Source organism: Physeter macrocephalus, chromosome 5, assembly GCF_002837175.3.
Source record: "Physeter macrocephalus isolate SW-GA chromosome 5, ASM283717v5, whole genome shotgun sequence".
In the NCBI taxonomy this organism is placed as follows: Eukaryota; Metazoa; Chordata; class Mammalia; order Artiodactyla; family Physeteridae; genus Physeter; species Physeter macrocephalus.
The window spans coordinates 7098394-7120939 of NC_041218.1; the positions used below are offsets into that span (position 1 = coordinate 7098394).

The following is a 22546-nucleotide window of genomic DNA, read 5'->3' on the forward strand; positions in this document are numbered from 1 at the left end:
TAGATGCAAACTATTACATTTAGAATGGATAAACAACAAGGTCCTACTGTATAGCACAGGGAACTATATTCAATATCCTGTGATAAACCTAATGGAAAAGAATATATAAAAAGAATGTCTGTATGTGTATAACTGAGTCACTTTGCTGTGCAGCAGAGACTGGCACAACATTGTAAATCAACTATACTTCAGTTAAAACAAAAACTGGTGCTGAGATTTGAATTCTTAAGCAGACAATAAAAATACTTGACGGGGCCTTCCCTGGTGGCGCAGTGGTTAAGAATCCACCTGCCAATGCAGGAGACACGGGTTCAGGCCCTGGTCCAGGAAGATCCCACATGCCGCGGAGCAACTAAGCCCATGAGCCACAACTACTGAGCCTGCACTCTAGAGCCCGTGAGCCACAACTACTGAGCCCACGAGCCGCAACTACTGAAGCCCACGCACCCAGAGCCTGTGCTCCGCAACAAGAGAAGCCACCGCAGTGAGAAGCCCGCGTGCCACAACGAAGACTAGCCCCCGCTCACCACAACTAGAGAAAGCCCGGGCGCAGCAACAAAGACCCAACACAGCCAAAAATAAATCAATAAATCAATGAATAAAATTATAAAAAAAAATACTTGACACATGAAACTACCATTGGTAAAGATACAAAAACTTTTTTTGCACCTTTTGTGAAATAGGTATAGAACTGTAACATAGCAGATGAATATATTGAGTATTTGTGTAATAAGTTAAAACCTCTAAGTTTTATTTCCAGGATAATTCTTGTTTGCAAATAGGCTAAAATAAAATAAAAGGACTATCATATTTGGATGTGCCTTAGTCGCTGATTTTGTTTAGGAAAAGGTGGCCTTGCTGGATTAGAGTGAACAGTGATATAGGAGATAAGGGTGATGCACCCAAAACAATGATGATCAAAGAAGTCTCCTCAGGACTACAAGGTTTGAGAATGAATTTATTTTACTTATGGGTCATTCTAGAATCTTGGCTCTAGTCCATGGCTTCCAAACTAGAAGAAGGGCTAGATAATGGGCTTTTGGTAATTATTCCATCTGAACTTCTTAGTTAAGGCTTTTCTCCAAAGAATTCTAAAATATTGGCGTTCAATATTAAAACTATCAGCAACCAAATAATGCCCACATACACACAGAGCTGGTCTGTATTTTGGCTCTAGTAATAGAGTTAAAGAAGAATTTCAGAAATCTCAGGTTTATATTTTTCTCTATTCTCCCATTCACTACTATTTTCTACTAATTGTAAGCAGTTTTATCTAAGATACTAGACATCAATGACTGTTCCCTAGGAGGAATAATAATTTCTCTTTTCCTTCATCAGATTCAGATGATGGTGATGGAGACAAAGCATAAAATTAATTCTAAGATATCTGGACATAAAAAGGAGGGGGTGCCACATGGCGAGCCGCAACTACTGAAGCCCACGCACCTAGAGCCTGTGCTCCGCAACAAGAGAAGCCACCGCAGTGAGAAGCCCGCGTGCCACAACGAAGACTAGCCCCCGCTCACCGCAACTAGAGAAAGCCCGGGCGCAGCAACAAAGACCCAACACAGCCAAAAATAAATCAATAAATCAATGAATAAAATTATAAAAAAAAATACTTGACACATGAAACTACCATTGGTAAAGATACAAAAACTTTTTTTGCACCTTTTGTGAAATAGGTATAGAACTGTAACATAGCAGATGAATATATTGAGTATTTGTGTAATAAGTTAAAACCTCTAAGTTTTATTTCCAGGATAATTCTTGTTTGCAAATAGGCTAAAATAAAATAAAAGGACTATCATATTTGGATGTGCCTTAGTCGCTGATTTTGTTTAGGAAAAGGTGGCCTTGCTGGATTAGAGTGAACAGTGATATAGGAGATAAGGGTGATGCACCCAAAACAATGATGATCAAAGAAGTCTCCTCAGGACTACAAGGTTTGAGAATGAATTTATTTTACTTATGGGTCATTCTAGAATCTTGGCTCTAGTCCATGGCTTCCAAACTAGAAGAAGGGCTAGATAATGGGCTTTTGGTAATTATTCCATTTGAACTTCTTAGTTAAGGCTTTTCTCCAAAGAATTCTAAAATATTGGCGTTCAATATTAAAACTATCAGCAACCAAATAATGCCCACATACACACAGAGCTGGTCTGTATTTTGGCTCTAGTAATAGAGTTAAAGAAGAATTTCAGAAATCTCAGGTTTATATTTTTCTCTATTCTCCCATTCACTACTATTTTCTACTAATTGTAAGCAGTTTTATCTAAGATACTAGACATCAATGACTGTTCCCTAGGAGGAATAATAATTTCTCTTTTCCTTCATCAGATTCAGATGATGGTGATGGAGACAAAGCATAAAATTAATTCTAAGATATCTGGACATAAAAAGGAGGGGGTGCCACATGGCACTATTGCTATCCCCAAATCTAGTCTACCTATGCATATTTTTATTTAATTACAATGCATAGTTCTTCCTAAAGCTCTAAAATGGAATACAATAATAAATTATGGGTGTTATTTTATAAGAAATATGGATAAATCCAAACATAATTTTAGAAAATTGTTTCTAAAAGTACATCAAAATTTTAATGCAAACACACTGGTCTAATAAAAATTACAAGGTGCATTAAAATTAAACAAAGATGGGGAGTTCCCTGGCGGTCCAGTGGTTAGGACTCCAAGCTTCCACTGCTGGGGGCCCAGGATCGATCCCCGGTCAGGGAACTAAGATCCTGCATGCCCCGCAGCATGGCCAAAAAAAAAAAAAAAAAAAAAATTAAACAAACATGATGACGTTAAAGAGAGAAGCTGCTTGCTCAAAAATGAAAAGTTTTGATTCTTTTTTTTATAATAACAAGATGTTAAAAACGATATAAATGGTTAAAGTGAAGAATAATCTACAAAAAAAATACTTTATTAGTTCTGTCACTAAAGTGGCCCAGCATTAGTATCTACCTGGCATCCGTGTGGACAGTCTGTTATGCACCTTGATGACCAGACAGTTAATATTACTCTCCACCGAAAGGAACCAGGACTTTTTTAATGTGTTAGGAGAAGGAAAATCTAAAATAGGCTCCTGTTAACACAGCAGTCCTGAGACTGCCTATCCCTAGGCCTGCTTGCAAGGTTGGTGCTTGGCTGGCAAATAGCTCCCTATGCTGATATCAAACTTTCCTATATGTTGAGTGCCTCACTGGGCCTAAGCTGTTTGTACAAACAGTGTGGTTTATGTTGAACATCCACTTTCCTTCTGGGAGTCTGGAATCTTGGTACATGCCAGACAGAGGGTGCCTACGTGACCAGCCTTGGGTGCTGAGGCCCCAGAGAGCTTCTCTGGGAGACAGCACACTGCACGTGTTGTCACACTCATCGCTGGAGGAATTAAGTGTGTCCTATGAGACTCTACTGAAAGGGGACTCTGGAAGCTGGCCCCTGGTTCCCTCCAGACTTTGCCCTGAGTGCCTTTAACCTTTGCTGATTTTGCTTTGTGTCCTTTCACTGTACTAAATCTCAGCCCTGAGCGTGACCATATGCTGGGTCCTGTGTGTCCTCGCAGCAAATTACTGGGCCTAGGAGAAGTCTTGGAAATCCCAACACAGCCTGGAACATATTTTTTTAAGAAAACGAGTACTGAGGCAGTACTAGAAGGACACAGGAGACACAGGAGATAGTTTAAAAGTCCTCTCATTTGTTGACAATTTGAGCAACCAAAAGAAAACAATTGAATTAAATGAATAAAAAGGCATTAAAATATAATTAAACCTAAAAGGAGGAAAATATTAAGGGTTCTAAAGGTTAGAAACATGAATTTTTTAATGGCTATATACTGATCAGTCCAAATTATATGACTTCTTTCCTCAAGTTCTGGTAAATATCTAGGCTGGTAATCACCAATGCAAGCTAAAACTCTAAAGAGTAAAACCAGAGTACTAAATAAATGCAATGCTTACACTGTTAATTCTAAATAAAAATGTATTAAAGTATAAAGGGTGACTACCCACAAATAGATCATTTTTTTTTCAGATTTTTTTTTGATGTGGACCACTTTTAAAGTCTTTATTGAAATTGTTACAATATTGCTTCTGCTTTATGTTTTGGTTTTTTGGCCCCAAGGCAAGTGGGATCTCAGCTCCTCAACCAGGGATCGAACCCACACCCCTGCACTGGAAGGCAAAATCTCAACCACTGGACCACCAAGGAAGTCCCCCACAAATAGAGTCTTAAAAACCAAGGTAAAAATAAATTGACAAGGTGGAAGCTAAATCAAACTTTCATATATAATTTCAAAACCAAAATATTTATACCTTTTCCATTCATTCCCAAACAATAAAATGATACACTCATTTTTTTTCTCACTGAGGACTATGTCATGTAACTAACAAAGGTGACCAAGGAGCCATTTCCAATAATGAATTTTTCTGCAATCAAATAATCCATCTTTATTTGTGATATGATTTTAGACTCATTATTTATATCCATGATATAGAGATTAATAAAATTCAACCTGTTACATTGCCTAAATACAATCACCTACACATTCTTAAAAATAGTGGGTAGCAGATATATACATTCCTCAAAACTCAGAGAATGGGACATTCCTGGTGGCAGAGTGTTTAAAAATCTGCCTGCCAATGCAGGGGACACGGGTTCGAGCCCTGGTCCGGGAAGATCTCACATGCTGCGAAGCAACTAAGCCCGTGTGCCACAACTACTGAGCCCACGGGCCACAACTACTGAGCCTGCGCTCTAGAGCCCGTGTGCCACAACTACTGAATCCCGCATACCTAGAGCCCGTGCTCCACAACAAGAGAAGCCACCACAATGAGAAGCCCGCACACCACGATGTAGAGTAGCCCCCACTCGCCGCAACTAGAGGAAGCCCACGCACAGCAACGAAGACCCGACGCAGCCAAAAATAAATAAATAAAATTAAAAAGAAAAATTTACATCAAAAGAAAAAATATAAACAAATATTGAACTCTAGGTAAATGATATTCATGCTGAACTAATTAGGGGGAAATGTATTGATATCTGTACTGATTTTGAAATACATGAAAAATAAGATGTATTGATGCAGGGATAGAGGGATGCAGGGATGGATATATATGTAATAGGGAAGTACAGTAAAATGTTAGTGATAGAATCTAGGTGATAGGAATCTAGGTGTTCATTGTAAAATTATTTCAACTTTTCTGATTGTTTGAAAATTTTCATAATAAAATGTTAGAAAAAATAACAGTGTATGGGGCGGGGGTGGGTTGTCAGAGAAGTTAATCTAATAGAGATGTCTGGAGGATGAATTTTCTGTGAGCTTTCTATCAAAGAACAAAAATTGCATGAGATTTTTCTGATAACAGAGGTGGGACTTGAGAGAAATAATACAACTGGACTTTGCCTAGCAGTCTTTCCCACACAATATCAAGGAGCTGCCAACCAAAAAAACTAGGGAGAGTTAACTAATGATAGCTGGCTCCCTAATTGGGCAAAATCCACTTTGCCCAGGTGGATGCCATCAGGGTCTGCCAGTTAAGTGCGTCCCCGAGGGACCAGGCAGACTCCCAGCCCCTTAGCACTTCTGAACAGCTGGGCACACATTCCCTCAACAGCCCTTAGGTGTGTGGTACTGATGAGCGAAGGCCTTGGACAAGGTTATCTCTAAGCTCTATTTAAATGCCTGATGGCCCATTCGCAGTCTACCTGCTTTAGGACTGAGAGGCTCTAGAAGCCCCAAGCCCTGCTTACCTTAGTTCTGAGCCATCATCTCTGACCAGGAAAGGGAGACAAGGAGTGGATACTCTCTTCTCTCACTCACCTTCACTGGGATCTGTGGGAATCTCACTTTCCTCTGGCCCTGCCCGGTCCTCTGTATTATGGTCCCCTTCTGGCTGAATCTGAGATAAGACATCAGGTTGATTCATGGCATAATCTAGGAGAGGAAAATGGGAAAGAGGGTATGACAAAGTGATAAATGAGGATGACAACTAATGGCCATAAAAGCTGAACTGAAGGCTGTGAGGTCCACAGGCCCAGGGAATTTCTTTTAGAGTCTAGATCACCTCCCCCCATCCATTCACCTCCAACTATGGACGCTATCTATTAGGAAACAGGTAAGAGGAGAGGTGAGGTGTGGGAAAGGCACATGTGCTACTTGGGCACCGCCTGCTACTTCCATGGAGTAAGAGTGAGTGTGCCTCAAGGAGGAGAGGCAAGGCCCTTGCACAGTGAAGGATACCACGGAAACCACTGCAGCTGGCGCACCCATAACCCATAACCTTGAACTTCATTCTCTGTCCCATGATTGGGCAGAAGAAGAGATCATGATTTCCTATTTAACAAGGGTGAACTGGAAATCTTTCGCTTGGAACCAGAAGTGTGTGAGGACAGAGTGAAAATGAGGACACTGGAGGAAGAGGGACCATTCTGAGACTTCTGGGAGCTGCTGTCACCTCATTCGAAAGGTGCCAACTCAGCCTCACCCATGGAAATGAGAGACTCGTAGTTGCCCTTCATGATATTCTTGTAAAGCTCCTTTTGCCACTCTTCTAATTTTTCCCACTCTGGAGTGGAAAAGTAGATGGAGATGTCATCAAATGTCACAGGCACCTGAAATTACAACACCAGGGTTAGTTTCTCTCACTGCAGTTTAACCATTCAATAAATCTCTACTAAATGCCTACTAGTTACAAAAAACCTATGTGAGATGCTGAAAGGACACAGGCAATATTTAAGACACAGATCTAACCTCCAAGAGTTGACAGTGTTTTCACTGTGATAAACTTTAGGGCTATGAATTCTAGGAGAGTGCAAACAGTCACTCATAGAGGTAGCTACAAATGCAAAGCAGGGTTTAATTCACAGAGCTCTACATATTGTGAATATCCATCAAGTAGAAGGCTTATCCTAAGCACCAAGATTATAAATATATCGTTTCTGCCTAAAAGGAGCAGATGACTATATTCAAATTAATGACATGGACAAGAAATTTTGGAAACAGAGCTATAATGGGTTGGGATGAGTCTAGAAAAGATGGGACTCTGGCCAGTCCTAAAAGACAGGTAGCTTATAAACAGACCTAACGGGAATGGGAAAAACATTTAAGCATGGAACATTGGAGAGTGCACTCAGAGAACAATTATAGAGTCTGCCTAGTTGGAGTCAAGGTTTCATGAAGGAAATGGTCATATACAGAGCAGAATCCTCCCACCTTCCAGCACAATTCTGTCTAAAGCTAGGAGCTTACCCACAGGCAAATGGATACGTTTCTCTGGAAAGAACTACAAGAGTTGCCCGGGGAATTGAGGCGCCAGGTACGGGCACTACCCCTAGTGTAAAGCGCTCCTCCTACCATCATCATGATGGCTAGCTCTTCCTTTTCCTGCCTGACAGCTTTCAACAGTTTTTTCCTTAAATGTGAGCTTATCTCTAAGTATCAGTGACCATTTAGAGAAATCCTGCCACATGATCAAGAAAGACTAAAATAAAAGGAGGGGGAAAAATAACTGTGGAAAAAATAGAAATACCTAGGCAACAGAATTTTTTAAAAAACCTTAATCAGTAATCCCATAAAGATTCGAGAGCTATTAAACCCATAAAATAAAAACAGGATGCTACGGGAAAAGAAATATCCAAGAGCAAGAAAGACTCCGCATAACTAATATATATACATATACTTTTTTCCCCAAATTAAAAAATTCAATAAAAAGATACTCATCTTCATAAACTTAACATATCCTTTAAAATACAAAGGTCTATACAATTCTATGAGGCAATTAATTTCTCTCTAATTGCTTCATTTGTGTCATCTTTTTTTCCCCAGCCATAAATTTTGTTCCTTAGGAGCTAGAACCATAAATTACTCATTTTACATCCTGCTCAGCATCTAAACCCAACTGAGGCAAATGTAGATGCTCAGTAGTTAATTTTTTATCTAATCTCACTACACAAAAGATTTGTGATAGCTTACAACAGAAACACATGTGATAAAATAATGACAAAAATAAAGGATTGAGATGGGCTTCTGGTTCAAGATTGTGAACTAAACACACATGTACTTCCCTTTCCACCCAGAGTTCCACTGAAATGACAGTAAATAAGATCAGGAGGGACTAAATAACAGTACCAAGAATGAGAAGGAGAGGCCGTCACTAGATCAGAATTTCTGATGAGTTTCTCACTGAGACCTAGAGGATGCGCCTGTGCTGGGGTCTAAGGTACGAGGAAGCTGCATCTCTGACAACACACAGGAAAGGACTGCAGTAAGGAATCCAGAGAATTCCAAGCTCAAAGCTGGCAGAGATGCTGAGTAGGGGTTACTGGTTATAAACTGCAGTCTGGAGGTCTACCTTTGGAATAGCGGGGCCCCCTGCCTTGCCCTCATCAGCCCTGGTAAAGCAGCATTTATCCCAAAGCTGAAACCCAGACCTCAACTCTAAAGAAATTTAAAAACCCGCCTGGAGGGCTTCCGTGGTGGCACAGTGGTTAGGAATCCACCTGCCAATGCAGGGGACACGGGTTCGAGCCCTAGTCCGGGAGGATCCCACGTGCCGCGGAGCAACTAAGCCCGTGCGCCCAACTACTGAGCCTGCGCTCTAGAGCCCATGAGCCACAACTACTGAGCCCGAGAGCCACAACTACTGAAGCCCGCGCGCCTAGAACCCGTGCTCCACAACAACAGAAGCCACCGCAATGAGAAGCCTGTGCACTGCGACGAAGAGTAGCCCCCGCTTGCCACAACTAGAGAAAGCCTGTGCGCAGCAATGAAGACACAACACAGCCAAAAATAAATAAATAAATAAATATTAAATATTTTAAAAAACCAAAAAAGCCTGCCTGGAGACAGCACCCGGTCCCAGTGTGGTGCCGACAACTTACAGTACCACCTTACTCCTGGCCTCTGGGTGGCCCCCGCACTGCCTGTTTGCTCCTTGCACAGCACCTTAAACTGAAGCCCACCTATATCGGGCACCTATGGAAAGAGCCTCTCCTGCAAAGGAAAGATCCTTTGGTTAAACAGACTTACATGGTGGCAGAGAAAACATGCCAGCTTCCTCAAATTAACCTCTTAATTAAGCTACAAACAACCAAGGATTACTCGATATTGAAAAAGTAAAACTAACAGCATCAAGATGAACACACACTACAAACAATCCTAGAGAATTAAAAACAAAACAAAACAAAACAAAGCTCTAATACATATTCTCAGAGACATTCAAGTAGATACTGCATCCATTAAAAAAAAATTCAGGCTGCTTTAAAAAAGGAGAAAATAAATATTCTGGAAAATTAAATATATACTTGTTAAAATAAAAGAAAGGCTGGAAGGAAATGTCACAGAACTCTAGTTTAAAAGGTGAAAAATATGAAGGAAAAGTTAGACACAAAGACAATAATCCATCATCTGTCAAACAGTAATTCCAGAAAGAGAACAGAAAAAAATGTGAAAGGGGGAAATGAAAAATTATAAAAATAGAATCACAGAAAAAAATTTTCCAGAGTGGAAAACATATCAGTCTTCTGACTGAAAGGTCACACCGAGTGCCCAACAAAAATTTTAAAAGACCTACACCCAGACACATCCTCAACAAATTTTAGAAAAACCAAGTACAAATAGAAGATAAAATCTTCCAGAGAGGAAAGAAAAAAAAGCGATTTCTTACAAACGAATGAGAATTGATTTGTTATTAAACTTTTCATCAATGGCATTTGATGTTATGAGACAAAGGACCAATGCCTTTAAAATTGTGAGAGAAATGGAATATTATTCAGCCTTAAAAAGGAAATTCTGACACCTGCTCCAACATGGATGAACCTGGGAGAGGTCATGCTCAGTGAAATAAGCCAGTCATATGGGGACAGATGTCATACTGCATGACCCTACCTAGATGAGGACCTAGAGCAGACAGATTCACAGAGACAGAAAGCAGAAGTGGGGTTGCCAGGGGCTGGGGGAGGGGGGAATGGGGGGGTTATATAGGTGCAGCATTAAAGTTTTGCAAAATGAAGAAGTTCTGAACATGGTTGGTGGTGACAGTTGCATAACAATGTGACTGTACTTAATGCCACTGAACTGTACATTTAAAATGGTTAAAATGGTAACTATTTTTTCTTTTTTCCCCTCCCCCCCAAAATGGTAAATTTTATGTCCTATATATTTTACCACAATTTAAAAAATTAAAATTAAGAAAAAAATTCTGAGGGAAAATTATTTTGAGTTTGGCATTCAACAGTAAGGGCACTTGCAACAAACCACGGACACAACGCTCCTTTGTGGCCCACGCTTCAATCCAGTGAATCTTCGATATATTTCAATTTCATGAAGAAATCTTTGAGAGAAATCACATTATTTTATGTATGACTTTGGAGTTTAAGATGGACAGTTTAAATGTTATCCATTCATCGAGGTGAGACAGTAAGTAACTTTACGGCAAATACTACGTTTAAATTACCCAAAAAAACTTCTGGAGGTGCTCCAGATACACAAACAAAACACAGTGTGGGGAAGGCTCCCTCCAAGATGCTGACTCTGACCCCTCCGGCCTCCTGCTCACCTCTGTTCCCCTCCCCTGCAAGCCTTAAAGGAGCCTCCATCGCCTCTCTTCCCATTCACTCTTCAGCCTGCCCCACCCCGTCTTCTCTCCCCGCCACTGCACTAAAACAGCTCTTGCAAGGTCCCCAGCGAGGCTGTGTTGCCAAGTTGTATTCACCATCCTCAGCCTTCTAGCCCGCTCAGTAACACATTAACCCACACGACCACTGTCCCTTGACCCTGTGACCCACACGCTCACTGGCCACCACTCCCGCTCATGGCGCTTGGTCCTTGGACTCTTTCTGCTGCTTCTCCACATTCTCTCCCGAAGTAATCACCCCCGGCCTCACGACTGAACAATACAATCTGTACGTCAATGATTTCCAAATATTTCTCACCTTTGAGCTTCAAGGATCACTTAACATCTCTCCTGAATGTATCCCAGCCATCTCAGACCAATGCTGCCAAGGGAGAACTAATTCCTTCCCACCCTGAAGCATCCCCACCTCTGTAAATGCCAACACCATCCGTCCAGTCCTTCAAGTCAAAAGCCTAAGAGCCCGTGGTTAAGAGCATACGCTCTGGAGCCAACTGGGTCACGGTACAACTCCATTATTTATACTTACTGACTACATGAGCTTGGGCAAGTTAGGAGTCTTATTAAAGTAACTAAAGCACTAACAACAGTTAAGTGCTCAGTAAATTATCACAGTTAATTTACAGCTCTTGTTCTTAATTCCTCATTCTCTAATTCCCATTAGTAAGTCCTACCGTCCATTTTACCATCAAAACAGCCTGAATCTGTCCACTTGTCTCCATCTGCACTGCTGCCACCCTCACTCAAGCCACTCTTGGCCCTCCTACTATTACAGCTGCCTTATTGTTTTCTCCCTGCTTCTCTTCTTACCCCCACGACCCATTCGGCCCAGAGCGGCCAAAGAGATTCTTTCAAAATACAGACCAGATATAACTCCTCTGCTAAAAAATCCCCCAATCTTCCCATTACACCCAAGATGAAGTCCACATTCCTTACCTCGGTCTCCAATGCCCTATGTCAGTGGTTCACAACCGTAGTTGCATATTAGAATTATCTATGGAGTTTTAAGATTAATGATTAGGCCCCATCCTGAACCTGTTAAGTCAGAACCTCTAGATGTGATGCCCATCAAAATTTTAAAAGCCCGCCAGGTGATTCCTGCACAGCTAGGGCTGAAAAGCACTGCCCTAAGTGAGCTGCCCCTGCTTCTCTAGCCGCGCTCCACTTACTGCACACCAGCCAACTGGTCTTTTTCCTTCCCTTCAGTGTTTCAAGTTTGTCTGTGCCTTTGGGACATTGCACCAGGTATTCTTTACACCTGGAAAGCTCTTCCTCTGATCTTCTCCCAGTAGTTTCCTTCCTGTCATTTAGTCTCAGCCTAAAAATTAGCTACTTTGAGACCTTCTGTGACATCCAATCTAAAAAATAAATCATCAGATAGCACTTTTATTTTTATCAAAGTACTTAAATGGATTTGTTTGTTTATATTATCTTTCTCCCTAAAATTTAAGCTCCAGGGGAGCTTACAAGAATTGTTCACTGCTGTGCCTTCAGGAAGTAGATATCAAGCAAATACTAAATGTTCAAGAAGTATTTGTTGAATGAATGAATAAATAAACGGGCATGTCTGGAAACCAGCTGCCTCAAGGCTGTCTTCCATAGCTCGAGAATGATGTTTATTTCCTTTTGTTTTAGCGACTATTCCCTTCAGAAAGGCCGGGCCCTAGCACTGGGGCACACTCTGTAAAGGATGCTGAAGGACAGGATCCATGTGGATCCTAGACCCACAGACAGCCCCAAACCTTATATTAACCACTTAACTCCACACCCCTTCCTCTGTCCTCCTCTTTTTTTTTTTTTTACCAGAATTGCCAACAAATTCAAATTGATTTAAATAATATTTACTTTTGTTTCCAACCAAGACTGTAGCAGACAGGTTAATAAAGAAAAAAAAAAAAAAAAAAAAAAAAAAAAAAAGAAAGAAAAAAGTGACTTGGGGGTAATGGGCAGGAGAAAGCAAAAGAGAAAAAAATCCATCTGCCGGATAGCCAACTTTGGATTGCAAAGAGTTTTCCAATCTGAAGTTTGACACTTCACATGCTCACTAAATTGAACATGGAATGCTTCCAAAACAGATAAAACACAAAACAACTTCTTGGTTCCTTCAGCCAAACTGATTGACCAAGACTACCCCTTGCTAATAGTCTAAGGTCTAGTGGTAGCACTTTGCACGCAGAAGTGGAGGTATTACCTTTGGGATATCTCCTTTAATACCGGGGGGCAGCCGCAGGATCCAGAAGTTCCTGTTCCTCAGCAGGTTCTCCAAGTTCTCCAGCCGCCTCTGCAGCAGCCCGTACTCCTGCAGCAGGGTCCCCAGCACCGCCCACTTGCCCTCCAGCTGGTTCCCGAGATCAGCCACTGTCTTTTCGCAGCTGGCCAGCTTCTTCTCGGCTGTCCCTGTCCGTCCTTCCAGGTGCAGGAGTCGCCGGCTGTGGACCTCCACCTTTCTCTCGATAGCCTGCACGGCCGCCACCACTGTCCACAAGGAGATGGCCGCAGTCTGCAGGTGTGCTTCATTTGCTGCTGGGGGTGTGGGAAGAGGAAGCGCCTGCAGGGATGTAAGGCATTCGGAGTCCCATTCAGAAGTCTGTGCGCAGTGGAGAGAGGAGACGAGACATGGAGTGTTAGAAGAAGCCCTAATCCGAACTAAAATGAGGTAAGCGCTGCTTAAGTGGCCAGCGGAGATTAATCTAAATATAGTTTTAGTAGTGCCTGCATAAGCCTCATCTTTATGGAGCTCACTGACATCAAAAGCCAAGAGAATTGCTTTGGTGGTTGAGGGGTGGAGTGGGTAAGACAGTGAACAGGTGAAACTGGATCAAGACGCAGCCCGGCACAGAGCCAATCACCCAGAGGCCAGGTTGCTGCTGCATCCTCTGTCTCTGGAAAAGCTCTAAGTGCATCAGGATCTTTCCAGGTTTCAATGAGCTCAGTGCCCTTCTGATAAACCCCTTATTTATTGACTTAGGCTCTGGCCCCATCCATCACCCTGCTGACAAGCCACAACCATATCATTCAGTAGTAGCTGAATAAGCTGAGAATGTTCAGTGTGGAGAAAGCATGACAGCTATTTTCAAATATTTGAGGGTTATAAAACAGAAGACAGGACAGACTTGTTTACTCCTATACTGCGTTACTCCAGAGGGCAGAACTAGAGCCAACATGAAATTTTCAGGAACGTAAACTCTGGCCTATATAAATAAGTTTTGAACTAGATCTTTCCAAGAACATAACAGGCTGCCCCCTCACTGAACATACCTTGGAACAAAGAGTGTACAGAAAATGAAACTCCTACATCAAATGGGAGGTTGGATGAGGATGACCTCTGCAAAGCCTTCTGACTCTACGAGTTTGATAACCGGCTCTTTGGCCACAACCTCCGGTCCCTGCAGCTCTCCCACTACCTTTTTCCCCTTTCACCTGCTCTGCAATCCCACTGAACCCCTGACCGTTCCATCTGCTCCTGGTTTACAGGCCGGCCCCGGGCTTTGCTTTCTTCCTTGGCTGATCATTTCAGCTAACTTCAACCCCTTCACTCGTCTGCCTTTCTGCCTCACCTGCTCGGCTAACCTCCAGCTTTGAATCAGTTCAATTGTTCTCATTCTCTGTTCCTGGAAGCAGGCTGGTAAGCCCTACGAACTGAAGTCACACAACCAGGTAAACTGGTGTCACCACACACCCATGGTCTCTCAGCTCAGCAGGGACTCAGCACTGCCCTGTGCCCCCATGCTGCTCTTCCCATTCCACAGAGGGGCCACTACAAGCCCCTGGCCCTCCCCAGCTGTCAGCACAGCGCTTCTCAAACTAATGAGCATAAGCATCATCTGGAGGTCCTGCTAAAATGCAAGACTGACTCAGTAGGTCTGGGAGGAAACCTGGGAGTTTGCATTGAAAACCAGGTGATGTTGCTGTCGCTGCTTCAGGGAGCGCAGGCTGAGCAGGAAGACTCCCGTCCGCCGTGGGCCCCTCACTCTCAGGAGATGACGCGGCCTCCTACTTTGAGAAGAGGGTTAGAATTATTAGACCTCAACTCTCTCAACGTTCTCCTCTTTCTCTTCTTTTCCTTCACACTCCTTCCCACTTCAAACTCATCAGTAGCTTAGTGCATGCTTTCTTCTTTCCTTCCCTCAGGAAAAAGGTTCATCCTATTTAAAACTAATCTCTCCACTTTATGCTCTGAATGCCACCTCCTTCCACAGTTTTAGGTACACGAATCTTTTCTCTTGTTTATGGTCAATGTTTCAATCTCTCCTGGGTCTTCTCCATGGGACAGACCTGCACTGTTCAATATGGTAGCCACACGTGGCTACTGAACACTTGAGATGCATTTATTTCCACTGAGATGTGCCGTGAGTAAAAAATACACACCAGATTTTGAAGACTGAGTATGGGGAGAAAATGTAAAACTTCATCGATAATTTCTTAATACTAGTTACACACTGAAATATTTTGTAAGCCTTTCGTTAAATAGAACATATCATTAAAGTTCATATCATCTATTTCTCTTTACTTCTAAAATGTGACTACTGTGGGCTTCCCTGGTGGCGCAGTGGTTGGGAGTCTGCCTGCCGATGGGGGGGGACACGGGTTCGTGCCCCGGTCCGGGAAGATCCCACGTGCCGCGGAGCGGCTGGGCCCGTGAGCCATGGCCGCTGAGCCTGCGCGTCCGGAGCCTGTGCTCCGCAACGGGAGAGGCCACAACAGTGAGAGGCCCCCGTACCGCAAAAAAAAAAAAAAGAAAGAAAAAAATATGACTACTGGGAATTCCCTAGCATCCAGTGGTTAGGACTCCACGCTTTCACTGCCGAGGGCTCGGCAGGCCACTGGGAATGAATGAATGAATGAATGAATGAATAAATAAAATGTGACTGCTAGAAAATTTAAGGTTCTATATGTGGCTTCTATTATGTTTCTATCGGACAGGGCTGGCATATAGACACATGATCATCTCTACCATATTGAAAAGCAAGATCCGAAAGGGAAAAATAGGTCTGAGGGCACAGATGACATTCCCTGTGCTCGTCCCCCACCCCACTGCTGCTGCTCCCTTCTTCCTCCTCTTCCTCCCCCTCTCACTTTCGGGTCACTACTCTGTAGGCCAGTCTGGCTCCTGATCCACTACAATGACTCTCCTTGGGGTGAGCAGAGGCTTCTTAGCTGGCAAATCCAAGGCATCGTTTCCGGTCCTGTTACTTGACTAGTCCCTGCTGGTTCTGCACGGCTCTTGTGTGCAGCGACTGTCTTGGTCAGCTCTGCAGGCTTAGCAACTGACCGAGCGGGCTTGGCACGCGGCAGGCCTGCAGTAAACATCCGCGTAATGAATAAAACACGCAGAAGGTAATCCCGCCCTCGGAACCTGCACCGGTCGTTCACTCTGCAATCCCGACGGAGGGCCTCCTGCGTGTTCGGCATCGTCACGGGCTGGGCACTGAGGATCCCTGTCCTCCGGCGGTCCTTCAGCACACCTAAGTGTTGCCGTCACCACAGCATCTGTGACTGCGCGAGGCTCACGGAGGCGGCAGCGAGGGTGACTGTGGGGTCGGCTCCCAGGGCCGGAGAATGGCTGATGAAAACCCCAAACCAAGCCAACCCCCACTGCCCCGCGTCCGGCAGGCAGGAGCGGGGCTGGCACCAGGCGAGGATCGCTTCACTCAGTCCTCTTCCATTGGTGTAAGAGGCTCTCTCCGCTGGAAACCTCCAAACGGGATGGGCGAGCCGGGGCCTCACACCCAGGCGCAGGGACCCAACGATGGGGGAGGGCGAGCTGTCCCAGACCCGCGCTCGGCGTCGGGGTGCCCCCCAGGCCCCTCCCCTGCCGGCGGGACCCCGGGGCGTGTCTGTGCTCGGCCATCCGGGCTGCGCCCCGCTCCGGGGCCCCGAGCCTCACAGGCCGGGCTCCCTGCCCTCCTCCCTTCCCTCGGGTCCGATCGCAGAGCCCGAGGTGCCCCGACCCTCCCGGGCTCACTGCGCTCGGCGCGCGGGCCCCCCTTACCGGAGCTGGGGCTGCCTCGGCCATGGTCCTGCGCTGTCCGGCCCGGGCCGAAGTCGCCGCCGCCGCCGCCGCCTCCGCGCTGCCCCACGCAGGCCGGCCCCCGGCCTCTCCGCAGGCGGCGCCCACCCGGCCCTGCCTTCCCGACCCGGCTATCGCACTGCCGTCGGTCCCGGCTGCTCGGGTCGCGGGGACGCGGCAGAGGCGCGGGGCGGCCGGCCGGTGGAGCTCGGGTGGCGGGCAGGTTCAACCGCGCTCAGCCCGCAGCAGCCCCTCAGCTGGCGCTTTGTGGGCACCGAGCTTACCCCGGGGACCGCTCGGGGCCTAGACGCGCCGCCCGCCCGCCGCGGCAGCGCGCCCCCTGCCGGCTCCGGCGGCCACTTGCGCCCCACCAGCTGGCTGGGCTTTGCTCGGCTCCGCTCGCGAATGGTTTGTTCTACGGAACTAAGGGGGCCTTGTTTTCTCACAAACCCCGAGAGTGCTCAACAGATTGGTGCCTAGGGCCCAGCCACAAACCAGGGAAGTGTGGTTTGTGGGAAGTGTTTTTCTTCCTGGAGGCCCAATCAGCAGGCTCCGTCTGAAGGGAGGCGCCAGGGGGAGGGCAGCCCGATGCAGGAAGGTGGAAATGGGCGGAGTGCGAGGGCCAGGTGCCGGACAGGGCGTAGGGAGACCGTGGGTTAGAATCATAGACCATGAGGCACAGATCTGTGATGAAGACAACGTTCATCACTTGCAGAAATTGCAGATGTGGCTCCTAAGGGGAAGCGGTTCACATCCCACGTGGCCGGTGTTAGGACCAAAACTACAGTCGTCCTTACATCTCGGATTATTGAAGTTGGGGTATGCTGGGTCTGTGCTAACGGACAGCAAAGAACCAAGTTGTATCTACGGAGGTTGTGTATCTAAGGCTGACAGAGCGTATGTTACAGTAAGACAACCACATAACCCTGAGTTTCCAGCAAGGCCCTCCTTTCAAACAGGCTGAACGTGACTCAAAGTCCTCCCGAACCTGTATTTCAGCAAATGAATCAAGTCAATGCCCATAACAGTTAAAGAAGCTATAAATCACAAAAGTATGAGAACCGTCCTGTTGGGCCTGCTCTTGAGCCTACTAAGCTATTTTTAGACTGTAGCTACACCTGCAGTATGTAATTTGAGGTCTACCTCAAATTAATATATATTTTGGTCAAATGGTGAATGATGGTTAAAAATTGTCATTGTAAAGCAATTATACTCCAATAAAGATGTTTTTAGGGGGCTTCCCTGGTGGCGCAGTGGTTGCGCATCCGCCTGCCGATGCGGGGGAACCGGGTTCGCGCCCTGGTCTGGGAGGGTCCCACATGCCGCGGAGCGGCTGGGCCCGTGAGCCATGGCCGCTGAGCCTGCGCGTCCGGAGCCTGTGCTCCGCAACGGGAGAGGCCACGGCAGAGGAAGGCCCGCATACCACAAAAAAAAAAACGATGTTTTTAAAAAAGTGCTATTCTCTGAATCAGAATATCACCATAACCGAATGAACTTCTAGAAAAGAGGGGGGAAATCTGAATTTTCTTGGAAAGGAAATTCATTTTTGTAATTTTATTATTAAAAATGTAGTAATTAAAATTTAAAAAAATTTAAAGTTTGAACTTATAAGGCAAGAACAGCAACTGCTGGACACTCGTATGACCATTAAATAGAAACAATTATATTACTAAATAAGATACTTTCAACTGAGCTTCTTGGGGCATAGGTCTAGTTCTGCCAGTATAATATGGTAACATTACCATTAAATATTCTTTCTTCTAATAGGAGCTTATTAAGGTAAAGATTTTCTCTTTTTTAATTCTTAGCCTTGAAAATTTGGGGGGATGGTGATAGCATTTCATCGAAGCAATTTCGCTGACTGAAGTTCTGTGCATTGTTTCAAGAAAATACATATTTTCAGAAGCAGATTTAAGATGGCCTCCTCGTATTTTTTATTTCTTTTTTAAATAACTTTTTACTTTATTTATTTTTTTTTTTTTGCGGTACGCGGGCCTCTCACTGTTGTGGCCTCTCCCTTTGCAGAGCACAGGCTCCGGACGCGCAGGCTCAGCGGCCATGGCTCACGGGCCCAGCCGCTCTGCAGCATGTGGGATCTTCCTGGACCGGGGCACGAACCGGTGTCCCCTGCATCGGCAGGCAGACTCTCAACCACTGCGCCACCAGGGAAGCCATAGTATACAATATTTGTTTTTCTCCTTCTGACTTACTTCACTCTGTATGACAGTCTCTAGGTCCATGACATGCCATGCTTATGTTACTGAAGATTGATGCACTGATGGGATATGATGGAAATCTACCCAACAGCACAGTCTTACTCATGTACAAGTTTAAGGATGCCAGAAATGGCATTGAGTAAGCATTCAACTATTCCACTTTGCAGTGGCCAAGGCTGATCACCACAGCTGAACAGCAGAATTTTTTTTTTTTTTGAACAGCAGAATTTGGCCAAACACTGAACTTGAAGCCAAATAGAAAATAGTGCACCCCCAGTACATGTGCATGTAGTTCTCATCTGGGCATATGTGAAAGGCCTGGCAGTTGTGCAATGACCATATTACTGTGATTGTAGATGGAAATTTCCAAGTCTATTATCCATCTCGGTTGAAAGTATGGATGTTATTTTTTATTTAAATATTTTTATATTTATATGATGTAAATAGGTTGAAAATATTTTCTAGTTTTATTACCAATGGCCACCAGAATTCTGAGGCTGACGCCTTTACTTTTTCTTTTTGTCTTTCTCCATTCACATTTATTATTCTTTTTCTGTGCTTTGCAGAATTTTTGAAGTGTACGGCGATGTATAAAGAAGACAAAAGCCACCTATAACTGCACTATGCAGAGATAATCACTCAGCATTTTGGTGTCTATCCTTCCAGGCCTCTTTCTTCTATGTATATTTGTTTGTTTGTTTAACATAGTTAGAACCATAAGTACTGTTTTGCAAGCTGCCTTTATTACTTAATACACTTGAATATCTTCCCTAGCATTAAATATTCTTGTAAAACATAAATGAAATGTTTACATATTACTTCACTGTACAGGTGTTTAATAATTTATTTATACATTTAGGTTCTAATTTTTACCACAACATAAATTTAAGATGATTCTGCTTATCCATAATTTTTATAAGCTTTTTTTTTTTTTTTTTTTTTTTTGCGGTATGCGGGCCTCTCACTGTTGTGGCCTCTCCCTTTGCGGAGCACAGGCTCCGGATGCGCAGGCTCAGCGGCCATGGCTCATGGGCCCAGCCGCTCCGCGGCACGTGGGATCTTCCCGGACCGGGGCATGAACCCGTGTCCCCTGCATCGGCAGGCGGACTCTCAACCACTGCGCCACCAGGGAAGCCCTATAAGCTTTTTTGATTGTTTTCTTAGATGCAGTTGCCAGGAGTGAGAGATTACTGGCCAAGGGCATGATTATTTTAGACTCTTGAGATATGTGGCTATCCAGAGAAGTTATGCCAATTTACATTCCCACCAGCAATACATAACTCTCACTTTTGTTTTTGTTGCCGTTGTTGTGTCTTTTAATGTTCCAAAGTTTAGCTTTTATTAATTCCTTATTTTAAATTTTTTATTTTATTTTTTATTTTTTGGCCACACCACGCAGCTTGTGGGATCTTAATTCCCCGACCAGGGGTTGAACCTGGCCCCTCGACAGTGACAGCGTGGAGTCCTAACCACTGGACCACCAGGAAATTCCCCAAGTTTATTTTCATGTAGTCACATCTGTCAGTGTGTTTCCCTTTATGCCTTCTAAATTTGTGTTTTGCCATGTTACTCCAAAACTACAAAAATAGTTTTACATTTTCTTCTAGTTGTGGAAAAAATTATATTAAAGTCTTTCCCTTTCATGATCTCTTTATAGCAATAACAACTGACATTTATTGAGTACCAGATGTCAGGGGCCATGCTATGCTCTTTACATGTATTATATGATCTAATCTTCTCAACTATTCTATAATAGAGATAACATGCCTTAAAAGTCAAATAATTTGCCCAAGGTCACAGGACTAAGAAGTGGACAAGTAGGGATTCAAATGCAAGTTCCTTTGACTTCCCAGTCCAAGTTGATTTTTCTTTTAATTTTATTGAATTATAGTTGATTTGCAATGTTGTGTTTAATTTCTGCTGTACAGCAAAGTGACTCATTTATACATATATATATTCTCTTTCATATTCTTTTCCATTATGGTTTATAAAAGTATAGTGAATACAGTTCCCTGTACTATACAGTAGGGCCTTGTTGTTTATCCACAGCCCAAGTTCTTGACTACTCTACTGTACTACTTCCCCATTTTTAAAAAAAAACATTTACTTATTTGTTTATTTGGCTGCGCAGGGTCTTAGTTGCGGCATGTGTGATCTAGTTCCCTGACCAGTGATCGAACCCAGGCCCCCTGCACTGGGAGCATGGAGTTTTAGCCACTGGGCCACCAGGGAACTCCCCATATTGCCTTTAAACCGAATATTAATGTGAAATTTTTACCTGAATGAGGTAAGAAGAGAGAGCCCACCAATCAGAGATGGCTGAAGATGGTTATAGATTTTTCACTGAGAAGACATTACAATTTGAAACATTCAATGATATGCAAAATTGTCTTTTCACTGCCAAGTGTAAACTGATTAAGAACTTTTGGGTTTTGGAAAAGTCAAACATGATCATTGACACTATAACATTCCCTTTACGTTTTACAATCATTTATGAGTGCCTCCATGTGCCAGATATTGTACAGGGGATAAAGAGTGGAGTAAGATAAACTTTCCTCTGGGGCTGTAGCTTTACTTAGCAGTGTAGCAGTGGGAGGTGGCAAGAAAGCAAATAATTTCAACTCAATGCATATTGTGTAATTATGTGACATTGTATTCATTTCCTAGGACTGCCATAACAAAGTACCACAAGCTGGGTGGCTTAAAACAACAGAAATTTAGTTTCCCACAGTTCTGGAGGCTATAATTCTGAAATCAAGGTGTCGGCAGGGCCATGTTCCCTCTGAGGCTCTAGGGTGAGTCCTTCCTTGCTTCTGCCCTAGCTTCTGGGATTTGCTGGCAATCCTTGTGTTCCCTGACTTGTAGAGGCATCACTACCACTCCAATCTCTGCCCCCATCAACTCACAGTGTCCTCCCTGTGCCTCTGTGTTTCTGCTTCTCTTCTCCTCTTCTTATACGGACACCAGTCATATTGGATTAAGGGCCTACGCTACTCCCATACGACCTCATCTTAACTAACATCTTAATCACGTCTGCAAAGAACCTATTTCCAAATAAGGTCACATTCACAGATACCAGGGGTTAGGATTTCAACATGTCTTTTGTTGGGGGCGGGGAGGGAGGATATAGTCCAACCCACAACAGATATAAACGTGAAATAAAAGCAGCTATAGTAAGTAGCATATAGGAAAGAAACCTTTTCTGTGTCCTGGGAGTTTCAGGGAAGGTTTCCTGGAGAAGTTGACATGATAGCTGAGTCTTGAAGGAAAATAGAAGTTATCAGCTGTCGCGGGAATGGGAGAGGGTCATTCTAATCAGAGTGAAGAGCCATGCAGAGTTCCAGAGGTGTGCTCAGCATGGGATATTCAGAAAAGTACATGAGGGGCAGTGCTGTTGGATCTTAAAATGTGGTAACATGGGGAGCAGAGCGCAGATGCAGAAAGTTAGAGACGTTGGCAAGCTAAATGAAATCATAAAAGAAGCTTGCAAAAAATTTAAAACAGCAATTAGGTAAGGAAACTGAAAATGAACTAGTGATTATTATTTGTTTACACAACCATCAGGTTTAATCCTTACATCAACCATATGACATACATGTTTTTTACTCCATAGTTTATGTGAATTTTTGGTGGGCAATTCTCCATGGTGTTTATACATGTCTTGCAACAGTTTTTATCCTGGACTGG

General features: G+C 43.9%; 1 protein-coding gene across 2 annotated transcripts in view; it reads right to left on the reverse strand.

The window, feature by feature from the left end:
• The window catches only part of ZNF398 (zinc finger protein 398), a 30370-nt gene extending 13422 nt beyond the window's left edge, over window positions 1–16948 (reverse strand). Inside the window, exons 1-4 of one of the 2 annotated variants that reach the window (XM_024129055.3) lie at window positions 16626–16948; window positions 12825–13220; window positions 6488–6614; window positions 5824–5937 (exon numbers count right to left, since the gene is read on the reverse strand). In XM_024129055.3, coding sequence (XP_023984823.1) covers window positions 5824–5937; window positions 6488–6614; window positions 12825–13220; window positions 16626–16649 — 661 coding nt within the window. In that variant the 5' untranslated portion in view covers window positions 16650–16948. Of the gene's footprint in view, window positions 1–5823; window positions 5938–6487; window positions 6615–12824; window positions 13221–14190; window positions 14482–16625 lie in introns of those variants that run through there. The other variant, XM_028489628.2, reaches the window with a different exon arrangement.
• Window positions 16949–22546: the final 5598 nt, after the last annotated feature.